The 15,823-nt window shown below is 40.3% G+C and overlaps 1 protein-coding gene across 1 annotated transcript in view; it reads right to left on the bottom strand.

Annotated features, from left to right (window-relative positions):
• The window catches only part of LOC117325953, a 44,876-nt gene that overhangs the window by 25,834 nt on the left and 3,219 nt on the right, over positions 1-15,823 (bottom strand). Inside the window, exons 3-10 of the mRNA XM_033882484.1 lie at positions 13,749-13,772; positions 12,206-12,455; positions 11,231-11,387; positions 10,446-10,591; positions 9,617-9,794; positions 4,226-4,356; positions 1,469-1,606; positions 1,007-1,154 (exon numbers count right to left, since the gene is read on the bottom strand). Coding sequence (XP_033738375.1) covers positions 1,007-1,154; positions 1,469-1,606; positions 4,226-4,356; positions 9,617-9,794; positions 10,446-10,591; positions 11,231-11,387; positions 12,206-12,246 — 939 coding nt within the window. The 5' untranslated portion in view covers positions 12,247-12,455; positions 13,749-13,772. The remainder of the gene's footprint in view (positions 1-1,006; positions 1,155-1,468; positions 1,607-4,225; positions 4,357-9,616; positions 9,795-10,445; positions 10,592-11,230; positions 11,388-12,205; positions 12,456-13,748; positions 13,773-15,823) is intronic.

The raw sequence follows: 15,823 nt of genomic DNA, 5'->3' as shown, positions 1-15,823 counted from the left end.
TTCCCCTTTTGGGGCCCCGCCCCTCAGGCCCCAGGGGTCACACCAACTTCATTTATATAAAATATGACCGCCCTCCCCCAATGATGTTTCCAACCAAATTTAGTTGTAATCCACCCAAGGGTAAAGGAGGAGTAGGATTTTATAGCAATATTCACCTAAGTTCCCTTTTCGGCGCCCCGCCCTTCTGGCCCCAGGGGTCAGACCAGCCTCATTTATATAAAATATGATTGCCCTCCCCCAATGATGCTTCAAACCAAATTTGGAAGTAATCCACCCAAGCGTTAAGGAGGAGTAGCGTTTTGAAAGAAAAAGTTTACGGACGGCGCACGGCGCACGGCGGACGGCGGACGACGACGGACGAAGCACGATGACTATAGGTCATCCTGACCCTTTGGGTCAGATGACCTAAAAATGCCAAAACTTTCTAATAACAATTGATGCATTGTCTTTTTTTTCGTTTTACATATTATTGCATAATTTTTTTCAGGACATACATTGAATAATCACCATTTTTTCTTATTAATACAAATCAATGTTCCCTTTCATGTTAACAGCAACAACTTATGCTGCACAGATTTACTCTTGATTTACTTATTTAAACAGCTAAGTAGCACTGTACACTATACAGCTAGAAAATGTCTAGATCTGTATCAAGACAACAATGTGTCCCATGCAGAAGGAATCAGAGGTGACCTTTAACCCTTTAACTTTGATCAATGACCAACGGGTTAAGATCAGGTGTAGAACTTATGATACTATGATGTACATATGAACAAAATCGGCTGACAGGTTCTCAAGATATGTTATTGATTCAGAACAGGATGGGGCGGGCAGGGACTGGACAGAATGGGGCAAGACATGGGAAACACTACATTGTATATGCCCCACCCACCCACTTAACTCCCCTCCCCCCAAAAAAATCCATCTGTTCTGTTTAAGTAGCTTTTTTCTGTAGCATATGAAGTTGAGTACTTTTGTATTTACCAGTCTCTCAGAATGAACTTACATCATACACATCCTCTTTTGTGTCTTTCACTAGATGTAAAATTCTTTTTAACACTCTCTCTTTGTTGTTGTTGCCATCAGAGGTAAGAAAGTACGTCTTCATCATGTCTACCACTTCATCCCAAAAACCAACTGTCCAACATTTTTCTCTGCAAAAAATATGTAAATAACTCTAGTTCAATTAATGGTAAAGCACATGTGTCCAATACATGTACATGTACTTTGAGTACTGTCTTTATATATCACCTAATAAGCCTCCTCCTCTAGTTTAATGTGTTATATAGTATTTTTTGTGAACCAATTTTAGCTTATTATTCAAAATCAAAATGGATGATTCTTAAAAAATGAAGAAGGGGGTTTATTTGTGGATAGGGTCCAGCTTAATTATTTTCAGATAGATAATATTTACACAGACTGGTGAGAGTATAAAACAATAGAGAGTACAATAAAATGGAAATCATACACATCCTCTGTTGTGTCTTTCACTAGATGTAAAATTCTTTTTAACACTCTTTCTCTGTTGTAGCCATCAGGAGTAAGAAAGTACATCTTCATCATGTCTACCACTTCATCCCAAAAATCAACTGTCCAACATTTTACTCTGCAACAAGAGGCCCAAAGGGACTTAACGGTCAACTGAGATTTGAAATATTTCAGTTAGTTTAATTGACCCTTTCTGGCCCCACCCATCAGTCCTAATGGGGTCAGTCAGGGCCAACATGTGCATATTAAGCTGTCATCCCTTGCTGATAATTTTAAGAAAGTTAAAATGAATTCCAATAGACATAAAACAGATGATTATCAAAAATATGAATTCCCTATATAAACTATTGCAAAGTTTACCCTCTTCCAAGGGGCAAATGTGAAACCCCAGGGTCATGAAATTCACAATTTATGTAAAACACCATAAAACCATTCCTTCTATGAAAAGTTTTTGATCCTATCTTATATATAGGTATTGAGAATAAGATTTTGAAATTTCAGTCAATTTGACCCTTTTAGCCCCGCCCATCAGCCCCTGGGGGTCAGTCAGGGCCAACATATGCATACTATCAAACAGTTATCCAACACTGATAATATTAACCAGGTTAGAATAAATTCCAATACAAATCCAATAAATAATAGTCAAAAATGTGATTTCTCTATTTATATAGAGAAATCACATTTTTGACTACTACTATAGTAAAGTTTAACCCCTCCCCAGGGGCAAACGTGAGACCCCAGGGTCATGCAATTCACAATTTTGGTAAAGCACCACAAGACCATTTCATCTATAAAGAGTGTTTGACTCCACCATATCTGAGAGTAGAGAAGAAGATTTTTGAAGTTTTAGTAAATTTGACCCTTTTTGGCCCCACCCCTCAGGCCCCTGGGGGGGTGGGGTGGGGTGGGGGGGGGGGGGGGGGGTGGTTGGGGGGGACCATATAATTCACAATTTTGGTTGACCTTCAGCCATAGTAACTTTCTGCCAAATTTCATTGAATTTTGTTCAGTGGTTTTGGAGAAGAAGTCGAAAATGTAAAAAGTTTACGGATGCACGACGCACGACGGACGACGACGGACAAAAGGCGATTAGAATAGGTCACTTGAGACTTCGTCTCAGGTGACCTAAAAAATATGTAAATAACTCTAGTTCAATTAATGGCAAAGCAGTTCAATTAATGGTAAAGCACATGTGCCCAATACATGTACATGTACTTTGAGTACTGTCTTTATATATCATCTAGTAAGCCTCCTCCTCTAACCAACATCACCAACATGTTCAGGGCGTACACCAACATGTTCAGGATGTACACCAACATGTTTAGGGCGTACACCAACATGTTCAGGATGTACACCAACATGTTCATGGCATACACCAACATGTTCAGGGCATACACCAACATGTTCAGGGCATACACCAACATGTTCATGGTGTACACCAACATGTTCATGACATACACCAACATGTTCAGGGCATACACCAACATGTTCATGGCGTACACCAACATGTTCATGACATACACCAACATGTTCATGGCATACACCAACATGTTCAGGGCATACATCAACATGTTCATGGCATACACCAACATGTTCAGGACGTACACCAACATGTTCAGGACGCACTACAACATGTTCAGGATGCACTACAACATGTTCAGGACACACACCAACATGTTCAGGACGCACACCAATATGTTCAGGACACACACCAATATGTTCATGGTGTACACCAACATGTTCAGGGGGCACACCAACACGTTCAGGGTGTACACCAACATGTTCAGGACGTACACCAACATGTTCAGGGTGTACACCAACATGTTCAGGGCATACACCAACATGTTCAGGACGCACACCAACATGTTCAGGACGCACACCAACATGTTCAGGGCATACGCCCAACATGTTCAGGGCATACACCAACATGTTCAGGATGTACACCAACATGTTTAGGACGCACACCAACATGTTCAGGATGTACACCAACATGTTCAGGGCGCACACCAACATGTTCAGGATGTACACCAACATGTTCAGGGCATACACCAACATGTTCAGGGCATACACCAACATGTTCAGGACGTACACCAACATGTTCAGGACGCACACCAACATGTTCAGGGCGTACACCAACATGTTCAGGGCGCACACCAACATGTTCAGGATGTACACCAACATGTTCAGGATGTACACCAACATGTTTAGGACGTACACCAACATGTTCAGGATGTACACCAACATGTTCATGACATACACAAACATGTTCAGGGCGCACACCAACATGTTCAGGATGTACACCAACATGTTCAGGGCATACACCAACATGTTCAGGGCATACACCAACATGTTCAGGACGTACACCAACATGTTCATGACATACACCAACATGTTCATGGCATACACCAACATGTTCAGGACGTACACCAACATGTTCAGGACGCACACCAACATGTTCAGGGCGTACACCAACATGTTCAGGGCGCACACCAACATGTTCAGGATGTACACCAACATGTTCAGGATGTACACCAACATGTTTAGGACGTACACCAACATGTTCAGGGCGCACACCAACATGTTCAGGGCATACACAAACATGTTTAGGGCATACACAAACATGTTCAGGGCATACACAAATATATCCAACACATAAATCATATTATATTCTATTCTAGGTATAGTTGATCACTCCTACCAATTTACATACCCATTACTCATTTACAGTGTTACTTACATGATACAGTCAATCATGCGTGTGATCATTTCAATTGAAACATCAACATGTTCATCTCCAAATTTCTTGCTGCAAATGATGGCTTTAACAGACTTCCAGTGCCTCCTGAGAATATCAGGTTTTTCTAAAACCTAGAAATGAGAAAACAAGAATAATTTACATCAAGTTATATTTTCATCATGATTTTTTCAGCTATTGGAGGCCAGCTAGAGTCACCAATGTAATGATTGAAGTCATGATGGATTCCTAAGAATATGCCAGTGGTAAGAACCAAATAAATAATAACTATTATATACTATGATACATCATGGTAAATCTACAATGGACACAAACATGTCCAGTAACAATAAGAAATTCTTAATCTATTTAATATGAGATAAACAATATATTAATGCTTTATTTTGAATGGTTTAGTATCTGGTGAAGGACTGGTGTAAATAATTAAGGATCAGTTAAAGGACTGGTGTAAATGGTTTAGGATCTGGTGAAAGACTGGTCTGAATTGGTTAGGATCTGGTGAAGGACTGGTGTAAATGGGTAAGGATCTGGTGAAGGACTGATGTAAATGGGTTAGGATCTGGTGAAGGACTGATGTAAATAGTTAAGGATCTGGTGAAGGACTGGTGTAAATGGGTTAGGATCTGGTGAAGGAACTGGTGTAAATGGGTTAGGATCTGGTGAAGGACTGGTGTGAATGGGTTAGGATCTGGTGAAGGAACTGGTGTAAATGGGTTAGGATCTGGTGAAGGACTGGTGTAAATGGTTTAGTATCTGGTGAAGGACTGGTGTAAATGGTTTAGTATCTGGTGAGGACTGGTGTAAATGGGTTAGGATCTGGTGAAGGACTGGTGTAAATGGTTTAGGATCTGGTGAAGGACGGGTGTTAATGGTTAGGATCTGGTGAAAGACTGGTCTGAATTGGTTAGGATCTGGTGAAGGACTGGTGTAAATGGGTAAGGATATGGTGAAGGACTGGTGTAAATGGTTAGGATCTGGTGAAAGACTGGTCTGAATTGGTTAGGATCTGTTGAAGGACTGGTGTAAATGGGTAAGGATCTGGTGAAGGACTGATGTAAATGGGTAAGGATCTGGTGAAGGACTGGTGTAAATGGGTTAGAATCTGGTGAAGGAACTGGTGTAAATGGGTTAGGATCTGGTGAAGGACTGGTGTGAATGGGTTAGGATCTGGTGAAGGAACTGGTGTAAATGGGTTAGGATCTGGTGAAGGACTGGTGTTAATGGTTAGGATCTGGTGAAAGACTGGTCTGAATTGGTTAGGATCTGGTGAAGGACTGGTGTAAATGGGTAAGGATCTGGTGAAGGACTGGTGTAAATGGTTAGGATCTGGTGAAAGACTGGTCTGAATTGGTTAGGATCTGGTGAAGGACTGGTGTAAATGGGTAAGGATCTGGTGAAGTACTGATGTAAATGGGTAAGGATCTGGTGAAGGACTGGTGTAAATGGGTTAGGATCTGGTGAAGGAACTGGTGTAAATGGGTTAGGATCTGGTGAAGGACTGGTGTGAATGGGTTAGGATCTGGTGAAGGAACTGGTGTAAATGGGTTAGGATCTGGTGAAGGACTGGTGTAAATGGTTTAGTATCTGGTGAAGGACTGGTGTAAATGGTTTAGTATCTGGTGAAGGACGGGTGTGAATGGGTAAGTATCTGGTGAAGGAACTGGTGTAAATGGGTTAGGATCTGGTGAAGGACTGGTGTGAATGGGTTAGGATCTGGTGAAAGACTGGTGTGAATGGGTTAGGATCTTGTGAAGGACTGGTGTAAATGGGTTAGGATCTGGTGAAAGACTGGTGTGAATGGGTTAGGATCTGGTGAAGGACTGGTGTAAATAGTTAAGGATCTGGTGAAGGACTGGTGTAAATGGGTTAGGATCTGGTGAAGGATTAATGTAAATGGTTTAGTATCTGGTGAGGACTGGTGTTAATGGGTTAGTATCTGGTGAAAGACTGGTCTGAATTGGTTAGGATCTGGTGAAGGACTGGTGTAAATAGTTAAGGATCTGGTGAAGGACTGGTGTAAATGGGTTAGGATCTGGTGAAGGACTGGTGTAAATGGTTTAGTATCTGGTGAGGACTGGTGTAAATGGGTTAGGATCTGGTGAAGGACTGGTGTAAATGGTTTAGGATCTGGTGAAGGACGGGTGTGAATGGGTTAGTATCTGGTGAAGGACTGATGTGAATGGGTTAGGATTTGGTGAAGGATTGGTTTGAATGGGTTAGGATCTGGTGAAGGACTGGTGTGAATGGGTTAGGATTTGGTGAAGGACTGGTGTAAATGGGTTAGGATCTGGTGAAGGACTGGTGTGAATGGGTTAGGATCTGGTGAAGGACTGGTGTTAATGGTTTAGGATCTGGTGAAGGACTGGTGTAAATGGGTTAGGATCTGGTGAAGGACTGGTGTAAATGGTTTAGGATCTGGTGAAGGACGGGTGTGAATGGGTTAGTATCTGGTGAAGGACTGATGTGAATGGGTTAGGATTTGGTGAAGGATTGGTTTGAATGGTTTAGTATCTGGTGAGGACTGGTGTAAATGGGTTAGGATCTGGTGAAGGACTGGTGTAAATGGGTTAGGATCTGGTGAAGGACGGGTGTTAATGGTTAGGATCTGGTGAAAGACTGGTCTGAATTGGTTAGGATCTGGTGAAGGACTGGTGTAAATGGGTAAGGATCTGGTGAAGGACTGGTGTAAATGGTTAGGATCTGGTGAAAGACTGGTCTGAATTGGTTAGGATCTGGTGAAGGACTGGTGTAAATGGGTAAGGATCTGGTGAAGGACTGATGTAAATGGGTAAGGATCTGGTGAAGGACTGGTGTAAATGGGTTAGGATCTGGTGAAGGAACTGGTGTAAATGGGTTAGGATCTGGTGAAGGACTGGTGTGAATGGGTTAGGATCTGGTGAAGGAACTGGTGTAAATGGGTTAGGATCTGGTGAAGGACTGGTGTTAATGGTTACGATCTGGTGAAAGACTGGTCTGAATTGGTTAGGATCTGGTGAAGGACTGGTGTAAATGGTTAGGATCTGGTGAAAGACTGGTCTGAATTGGTTAGGATCTGGTGAAGGACTGGTGTAAATGGGTAAGGATCTGGTGAAGGACTGATGTAAATGGGTAAGGATCTGGTGAAGGACTGGTGTAAATGGGTTAGGATCTGGTGAAGGAACTGGTGTAAATGGTTAGGATCTGGTGAAAGACCGGTCTGAATTGGTTAGGATCTGGTGAAGGACTGGTGTAAATGGGTAAGGATCTGGTGAAGGACTGATGTAAATGGGTAAGGATCTGGTGAAGGACTGGTGTAAATGGGTTAGGATCTGGTGAAGGAACTGGTGTAAATGGGTTAGGATCTGGTGAAGGACTGGTGTGAATGGGTTAGGATCTGGTGAAGGAACTGGTGTAAATGGGTTAGGATCTGGTGAAGGACTGGTGTAAATGGTTTAGTATCTGGTGAAGGACTGGTGTAAATGGTTTAGTATCTGGTGAAGGACGGGTGTGAATGGGTAAGTATCTGGTGAAGGAACTGGTGTAAATGGGTTAGGATCTGGTGAAGGACTGGTGTGAATGGGTTAGGATCTGGTGAAAGACTGGTGTGAATGGGTTAGGATCTGGTGAAGTACTGGTGTAAATGGGTTAGGATCTGGTGAAAGACTGGTGTGAATGGGTTAGGATCTGGTGAAGGACTGGTGTAAATAGTTAAGGATCTGGTGAAGGACTGGTGTAAATGGGTTAGGATCTGGTGAAGGACTAATGTAAATGGTTTAGTATCTGGTGAGGACTGGTGTTAATGGGTTAGTATCTGGTGAAAGACTGGTCTGAATTGGTTAGGATCTGGTGAAGGACTGGTGTAAATAGTTAAGGATCTGGTGAAGGACTGGTGTAAATGGGTTAGGATCTGGTGAAGGACTGGTGTAAATGGTTTAGTATCTGGTGAGGACTGGTGTAAATGGGTTAGGATCTGGTGAAGGACTGGTGTAAATGGTTTAGGATCTGGTGAAGGACGGGTGTGAATGGGTTAGTATCTGGTGAAGGACTGATGTGAATGGGTTAGGATCTGGTGAAGGACTGGTGTGAATGGGTTAGGATTTGGTGAAGGACTGGTGTAAATGGGTTAGGATCTGGTGAAGGACTGGTGTGAATGGGTTAGGATTTGGTGAAGGACTGGTGTTAATGGGTTAGGATCTGGTGAAGGACTGGTGTGAATGGGTTAGGATTTGGTGAAGGATTGGTTTGAATGAGTTAGGATCTGGTGAAGGACTGGTGTGAATGGGTTAGGATTTGGTGAAGGATTGGTGTAAATGGGTTAGGATCTGGTGAAGGACTATGAATGGGTTAGGATCTGGTGAAGGATTGGTTTGAATTGGTTAGGATCTGAAGGACTGGTGTAAATGGGTTAGGATCTGGTGAAGGACTGGAGTGAATGGGTTAGGATCTGGTGAAGGACTGGTGTGAATGTGTTAGGATCTGGTGAAGGACTGGTGTGAATGGGTTAGGATCTGGTGAAGGACTGGTGTAAATAGTTAAGGATCTGGTGGAGGACTGATATGAATGGTTTAGGATCTGGTGAAGGACTGGTGTAAATGGGTTAGGATCTGGTGAAGGACTGGTGTAAATAGTTTAGGATCTGGTGAAAGACTGGTGTAAATGGTGAAGGACTGGTGTAAATGGTTTAGGATCTGGTGAAAGACTATGAATGGGTAAGGATCTGGTGGGGGACTGGTGTAAATGGGTTAGGATCTGGTGAAGGACGGGTGTGAATGGGTTAGGATCTGCTGAAGGACTGGTGTAAATGGTTTAGGATCTGGTGGAGGACTGGTGTAAATGGGTAAGGATCTGGTGGAGGACTGGTGTAAATGGTTTAGTTTTTGATGGAGGACTGATGTGAATGGTTTAGGATCTTGTTAAGGACTGGGGTGAATGTGTTAAGATCCGGTGAAGGACTGGTGTAAATGGTTTAGTATTTGGTGAAGGACTTGTGTAAATGGGCTAGGATCTGGTGAAGGACTGGTGTGAATGGTTTAGTATTTGGTGAAGGACTTGTGTAAATGGGTTAGGATCTGGTGAAGGACTGGTGTGAATGGTTTAGAATCTAGTGAAGGACTTGTGTAAATGGGTTAGGATCTGGTGAAGGACTGATGTGAATGGTTTAGAATCTAGTGAAGGACTGGTGTGAATGAAACTCCTGAAGCTTGAAATAAGCCTCTGTAATAAAGACACAAATGAATTGCTTGATATGAATGTGATGAAGCAACACATTTTGTTTTGTTTTTGTTTTTGTTTACCTTATGCATAAGAAATAGCAATAGTGATATTTATTCAACTGTTACCATGACAATGCATAGACATGTAACAAATATTGTATGACTTCATGTACTTATATACCTGGTATGGGTTCTCATTATGTTTGCCAGGGTAAGCACACTCTATCCTCTTCATGGCATACTGTAAATGGCTCACATAATCATCAGGTACCTCCATGATCTTTGTGAAGTATGAGAGGTACAGCTCCAGAAACTGTTGGTGAATTGCTGGTTCATAAACTTTCTGACTTTTGTAGTTACTGCAAATTTTGACATTACTGGTAAACATGATTATAGGCTTTCGTTAATGTCCTACATATGAAATCACAATTAGTATTATGGAGATGTTATAACTAACAGAAGAAAGGTTATAAACAGCCTTAAGTGTATGTATAGTATACATATAGTATACAAATGTACATGTAGAAGTGGGATCCGAAGAATTCAGAGTATGACATCACCGATTTATGCCTTCACACATCTGCTACATGAAGCATGTAGAGAGGTGACTATAAGTATGAGCAACAGGCGCGTAGCTGCCTGTACGCAGGTGAATCCACTTAATTTTTCATAAAAAGAATAATGAAAATTGTATCAATATGAAGTCAATTGCACCTTGTATACATAGTAGAACCATATAGTGACACTGACACATCGGGAACAGAAATGAAGATTAAAGTTAACTGGCGAAAAAGCTGGACCATCGACTTTCAGTTTGAACTCCATTTTAATATTTTCAAAACTTTCCAAAACTTTCGGACTCGCGCCTACGCCGCTCGGGAATCCACTTAATCAAGGGTCCAGCTACACCCCTGAGCAAAGATGTATACAATTGTGTTTGAATGGTAGGTTTTCTGAATGGAATTTTTTGTTAAGTAATCTACTATATAGGTGAGTCTAATGTTACTTACCCCAGGATAAGTTTGAGGAGTTTGTACACACAGGTACCCCAGTAATGGGATTGAGATTCATGCACAAGCTTCTTACGGTCCTCAGGTACATAATGCCATGCCTTCAAACTGTCAATCATTCTTGTAAGTTTCTCCCCTTTCAGAGCCTATAACAAAATTGATACATTTTTTTGTGTTTACTTCATTTACCAGTTTTGTTTTAAACACACCAACACTCATGACAAGATATACTGACTGCATCAGTTTTTTACAGTATTAAAACTGTAAACATTGGTTCTATCAAAATAGAAACAACAATGAAAGATAAAAACACAAAGAAGATGTATTCTGTAAAACTGGACAGTGCACTATGTGTATCTAACCCCAACCATTATATATAGTATGTTTATGTGATACATACATATAATAACATAGAGAGAGTCCATATACCTGCAGGTTTAATTTTCTAAAGTGCAATTTTTGCCAAAAAGAATTAAAATGCACTGTTCGCAATATCTTAGATGTTTTTGTGATTTAAATGTTTCAGACTGAAGACACACATTAACATTTTCACATCAGCATTTGGCTTTTTTGTTTTTGTTTATCTATACAGGCAACTACAACTACAAGTTCTGGTCTCCTAATGTGTGGAATAATGTACTCATATCACTTAATGTTTGTGTATATGTGGATATATCTTTATAAGACAAAGCCAAAATTAAATATAAGCAAATTTCAAATTTTTGTGATTTCATTTACGTAGGTAATTGCTAAATTGCTGATAGATGGTAAAAGTTTGACAATACCTGTAAGTATTCGTCCATATCTTCTGTCGTTACTAACTTTTCTTTTATGAAGTACGCAGCGTATGATCCTAGTCCATACTGTAACAGACTCAGGATGAATTCATACCTCAGCTCCACACTGGCTTTACCTGTCACCCTTCCATCTTCTACACACCCACTGTAAATACACGAGAAAAGAGTTCTAAGTCCACAATAGTGCAAAAATATTTCTAAGTAGTATTAGAATAAAAATTTGTCAAAGTCCATATCTTCCATGGAAAAGTTCCAGGCTTTTTCATATTCCATGGAAAAGTTCCACAAATCCATGGAATTCCATAGATTTCCATGGATTTCCATGGAACATTAACTGACCTTTTATTTTTCCATGGAAAATCTACAGTCGGGGGGAAAAGCGGTTAGAACAGGCAACCTAAAAATGTGGCGGACCAAAACAAACAAAGCCAGCCATTTTATTACACCATCTTTATACTAATTATTACTTAATTCATGACATAACATTTCATTGGCCATATTATAAAAACCGCTCACGAGTATTACATTACGTACACTAACGACATATGCAAAAATATGGGCGATTCACCAGATATTTACAGACCCATCATATGATAATTACATTGTTTTCATAATTCATTATTTCAACAAAAGCTACACAAGTAGTTATAACAGTTGTAGAGTATAACCCTGAATCAACGACGGTTTCCCAAGTTGGCTGCATGTTGAGAATATGTTGTTGTTTCCACGGATCTAGTACACACCTTTGTGTGGTCATAGTAAAATTGACAGTGTTTCTTAAGGTTTTATAACAACAAAAACCACAAAAAAAACTATGGTACTTATATAATAGACAACCAATGGAAGTTTAGAACTTTAGATAATTTATCCATGTAAATCAACCCAATTAAATACAAGTATACATATCCAACATAATTAAGCCAAGCAAAGAAATTAGAATTGAATTGATGACAATATTCTTACCCATTTACGTCCAAAATTAGCTTGTACACCATCTTCGACATATCTGCCCCTACGGAATGTGGCGGAGGGAAATCTTTGACACAGATCTTCTCCCTAAGTCCTGCCAAACAGGCCCACAAGGTTTCTTCGTTGCCTTCACGATTACAGATTTGCCAGTGTTTGTACAGTTCTTTTTGTAGAAAGTCTCTATCTTCATAGGTAGCATTTTTAAAGTCATGCTTTCTTATTATATATTCCAAAACAGACAGCCCTGGAAACAGTGTTCAAAATGCTGTTGTTTTATTATGATTCCAAATACATGTATATACACTGCTGTAAAAGTGGAGAGTACATTATGTATAATGTCACCTTACTAGCTCTGACTAGCAGAAATTTCCCTTTAACCTAGTGGTAGAATGCTTGCCTTGAGAGCAAAAGGTCTAGTTTAAGCCTCACATGGGCAGGGTATTTTTCATTACGCCTTCCTATTACAGATTTGGTGCCAATTGACCAGTTGAAAGCTATATGAGATCAAGAGGCTTCCTTGGAGCTATGGAACCTGGGTTGTGGTTGTCTGTGGGGGTGAAGACTTTGTAAAATGGGAGTATAATATAAAAGCAGAGAGTTTAAGGTCACCTTACTAGCTCAGACTAGCAGGAATTTCCCTTAGCCTAGTGGTAGAATGTTTGTCTTGAGTTTCAGCCCCAGCACAGGCAGGGTATTTTGAAATCTTAAAAATCTTTTTTTAACAGTAGAACTGGCTGTATGTGAATGACACGAATTAGTATAGAATTGATATTTCATAATACATGTGTATATTATAATGCACCTCTAGTTAATTTTCCATTTGTGACAAACATCTAATTTATATCAAACAGTACAGTGTAGATCACAAGGAGCTAGTTAGTCTCCAACTCAATTAACACAACTTAATATCATGAGTATTACACCCACCAAGTTTCGAAGAAATCAAAACAAAACTGTAAAAGATCTACAGACAAGATTCAAGTCAATATTAACTTTTGTAAATATATTAAAATCAAAATGCCTCTCAGCAAAACATATATATATTATATCATGATTATAAAGTCTATCAAGTTTCAATGAAGTTAGTAGAAAACTGGGAAGATCTCCGAATAAAATTTAAGTATTATAAATAAACAAACAAACGGCAATTACTCTTGTAAAAACAGTCACATTAAAATTTCTTTCAAGGAAGTTAACACAACTGTATATCATGATTATAATGCATACAAAGTTTCAGAGTAATCAGTCAAATTTTAGGAGATCTACCGATAAAAAAAAATCTAATACTTAAATTAACAAAGGCCAATAACTTTTGCAAAAATAGTCATAACAAAATTTCTTTTTGCAAAAATCAACTAAATATAATTATAATACATACTAAGTTTCTAAGTAATTGATAAAAAATTTGGGCAAAATCTACACAAACAAATCTTAACACAAGATGGACAGGGACAGACAATGCCATATATATAATACTATAATACTCATGTCAGTTTTGAAGGGCATATAACAATACAGAGTAAATACATATACAAACCTTGCTCTACCGGTTCCTGGTCATCTGTAAACAAACAAAACATCCTCATTACCATTAGATATAAAGTAATCCTATCATAAACAGTCTAATATAACAAGAGGCCCAGAGGGCCTGTATCGCTCACCTGGTTTCATGAGATATGAAACAAGAACTATGCTTAAGTATATTTGCCACTGGTATTGCTATGTCAATATATATCATATGCATTTTATATGGTTACGTGAACATTGTTTTTATTGTAATTCTAAAAATGTCAATTTAGCCAAATTGATCCCTTTTGGCCCCGCCCCTCAGCCCCCCGGGGGTCAGCCCCTGACCAATTGTACAATTTTGAATCCCTACCCCAAGGGGATGCTACCAAGCGAATATGAGCGATATATATATATCCATTGCTTAGTTTCAGAGAAGAAGTTGTTTATATCAATTTAGGCAAATTGACCCCTTCTGGCCCGCCCCTCAGCCCTCAGGGGGATCAGCCCTATCATTTGTACAATTTTGAATCCCTACCCCAAGGGGATATTACCAGTCAAATATGTGAGATATCCATTGCTTAGTTTCAGAGGAGAAGTCGTTTATATCAATCTAGCCAAACTGGCCCTTTTTGGCCCCGCCCCTAAGACACCCAGGGGGTTAGCCCCACCATTTGTACAATTTTGAATTCCTACCCCAAGTAGGTGCTACAAGGCAAATACGTGAGATATCCATTGCTTAGTTTCAGAGGAGAAGTTGTTTATATCAATTTAGCCAAATTGACCCTGTTTGGCCCTGCCCCTCAGCGCCCCGGGGGGTCAGCCCCACCATTTGTACAATTTAGAGTCCCCACTCAGTAGTGATGCTACCAGGAAAATATGAGCGATATCAATTGCTCGGTTTCAGAGAAGAAGTCGTTTATATCAAAAGAGCCCAATTGACCACATTTGGCCCCGCCCCTCAGGCCCCTGGGGGGTCAGCCCCATCATTTGTACAATTTTGAATCCCCACCACATAGTGATGCTACCAGAAAAATATGAGCGATATCCAATACTCGGTTTCAGAGAAGAAGTCGTTTATATCAATATAGCCCGATTAACCTCATTTGGCCCCGCCCCAGAGGCCCCCAGGGGGTCAGCCCCATCATTTGTACAATTTTGAATCCCCACCCCATAGTGATGCTACCAAGCAAATATGAGCGATATCCATTGCTCGGTTTCAGGGAAGAAGTCGTTTATATCAAAATAGCTAAATTGACCCCTTTTGGCCCCGCCCTAGAGGCGCCCAGGGGGTCAGCCCCATCATTTGTACAATTTTGAGTCCCCTACCCAAAGGGATGCTTCTGACCAAATTTGGTGAAATTCTGATCAGCGGTTATAAGAAGAAGTCAAATAAGTCAATTGTTGACGGACGGACGGACGGACGACGGACGGACGACGGACGGACGACGGACGACGGACGCCACGGTATCGCATAAGCTCACCTTGGTCCTTCGGTCCAGGTGAGCTAAAAATTAATTCAGGACCTTTGATTTGGTCAACATGGTTATGATTGGTATGTACATGTAACACTATCATTCATTGGTCCTAATGAGATCACAAGACATCAATTATGTCCTTAGGAATAGCTCATGACATCACTCCCGGTGATGTGATTAAATATTTTAAAGGAACTTTCTTTGTTTTATTTTTGTTTGTTTCAAATTAATATAAATCATATGATTAAGTAAATGCAGACTATAGTTTCGGGCAATCCATGGTTTTACAGACCTGTCCTGAACTATATCCCCCATAGTTTCGGGCAATCCATGGTTTTACAGACCTGTCCTGAACTATATCCCCCATAGTTTCGGGCAATCCATGGTTTTACAGACCTGTCCTGAACTATATCCCCCTCTGCCTTTGGCCTCGGGGAATATTGTCCAGGTCAGGTCTGTAAACCAAAGTCTGCATTTGTATAATATTGACCTCCTGCTTCGTCCTCGGTCAATATTTATTTCTACCAGGTTGATATAACACCATATTGACCTCACCAAAGGTCCATAGTTGATCATTAATGCTGAAATGATTCAAATTACTGGCAGTCATAAATGTCATTACCTAAGA

This window comes from Pecten maximus, chromosome 4 (genome assembly GCF_902652985.1).
Source record: "Pecten maximus chromosome 4, xPecMax1.1, whole genome shotgun sequence".
Lineage (NCBI taxonomy): Eukaryota > Metazoa > Mollusca > Bivalvia > Pectinida > Pectinidae > Pecten > Pecten maximus.
Note: the sequence above shows the minus strand (reverse complement) of the source record. Positions and strands in the feature narration are given on the sequence as shown.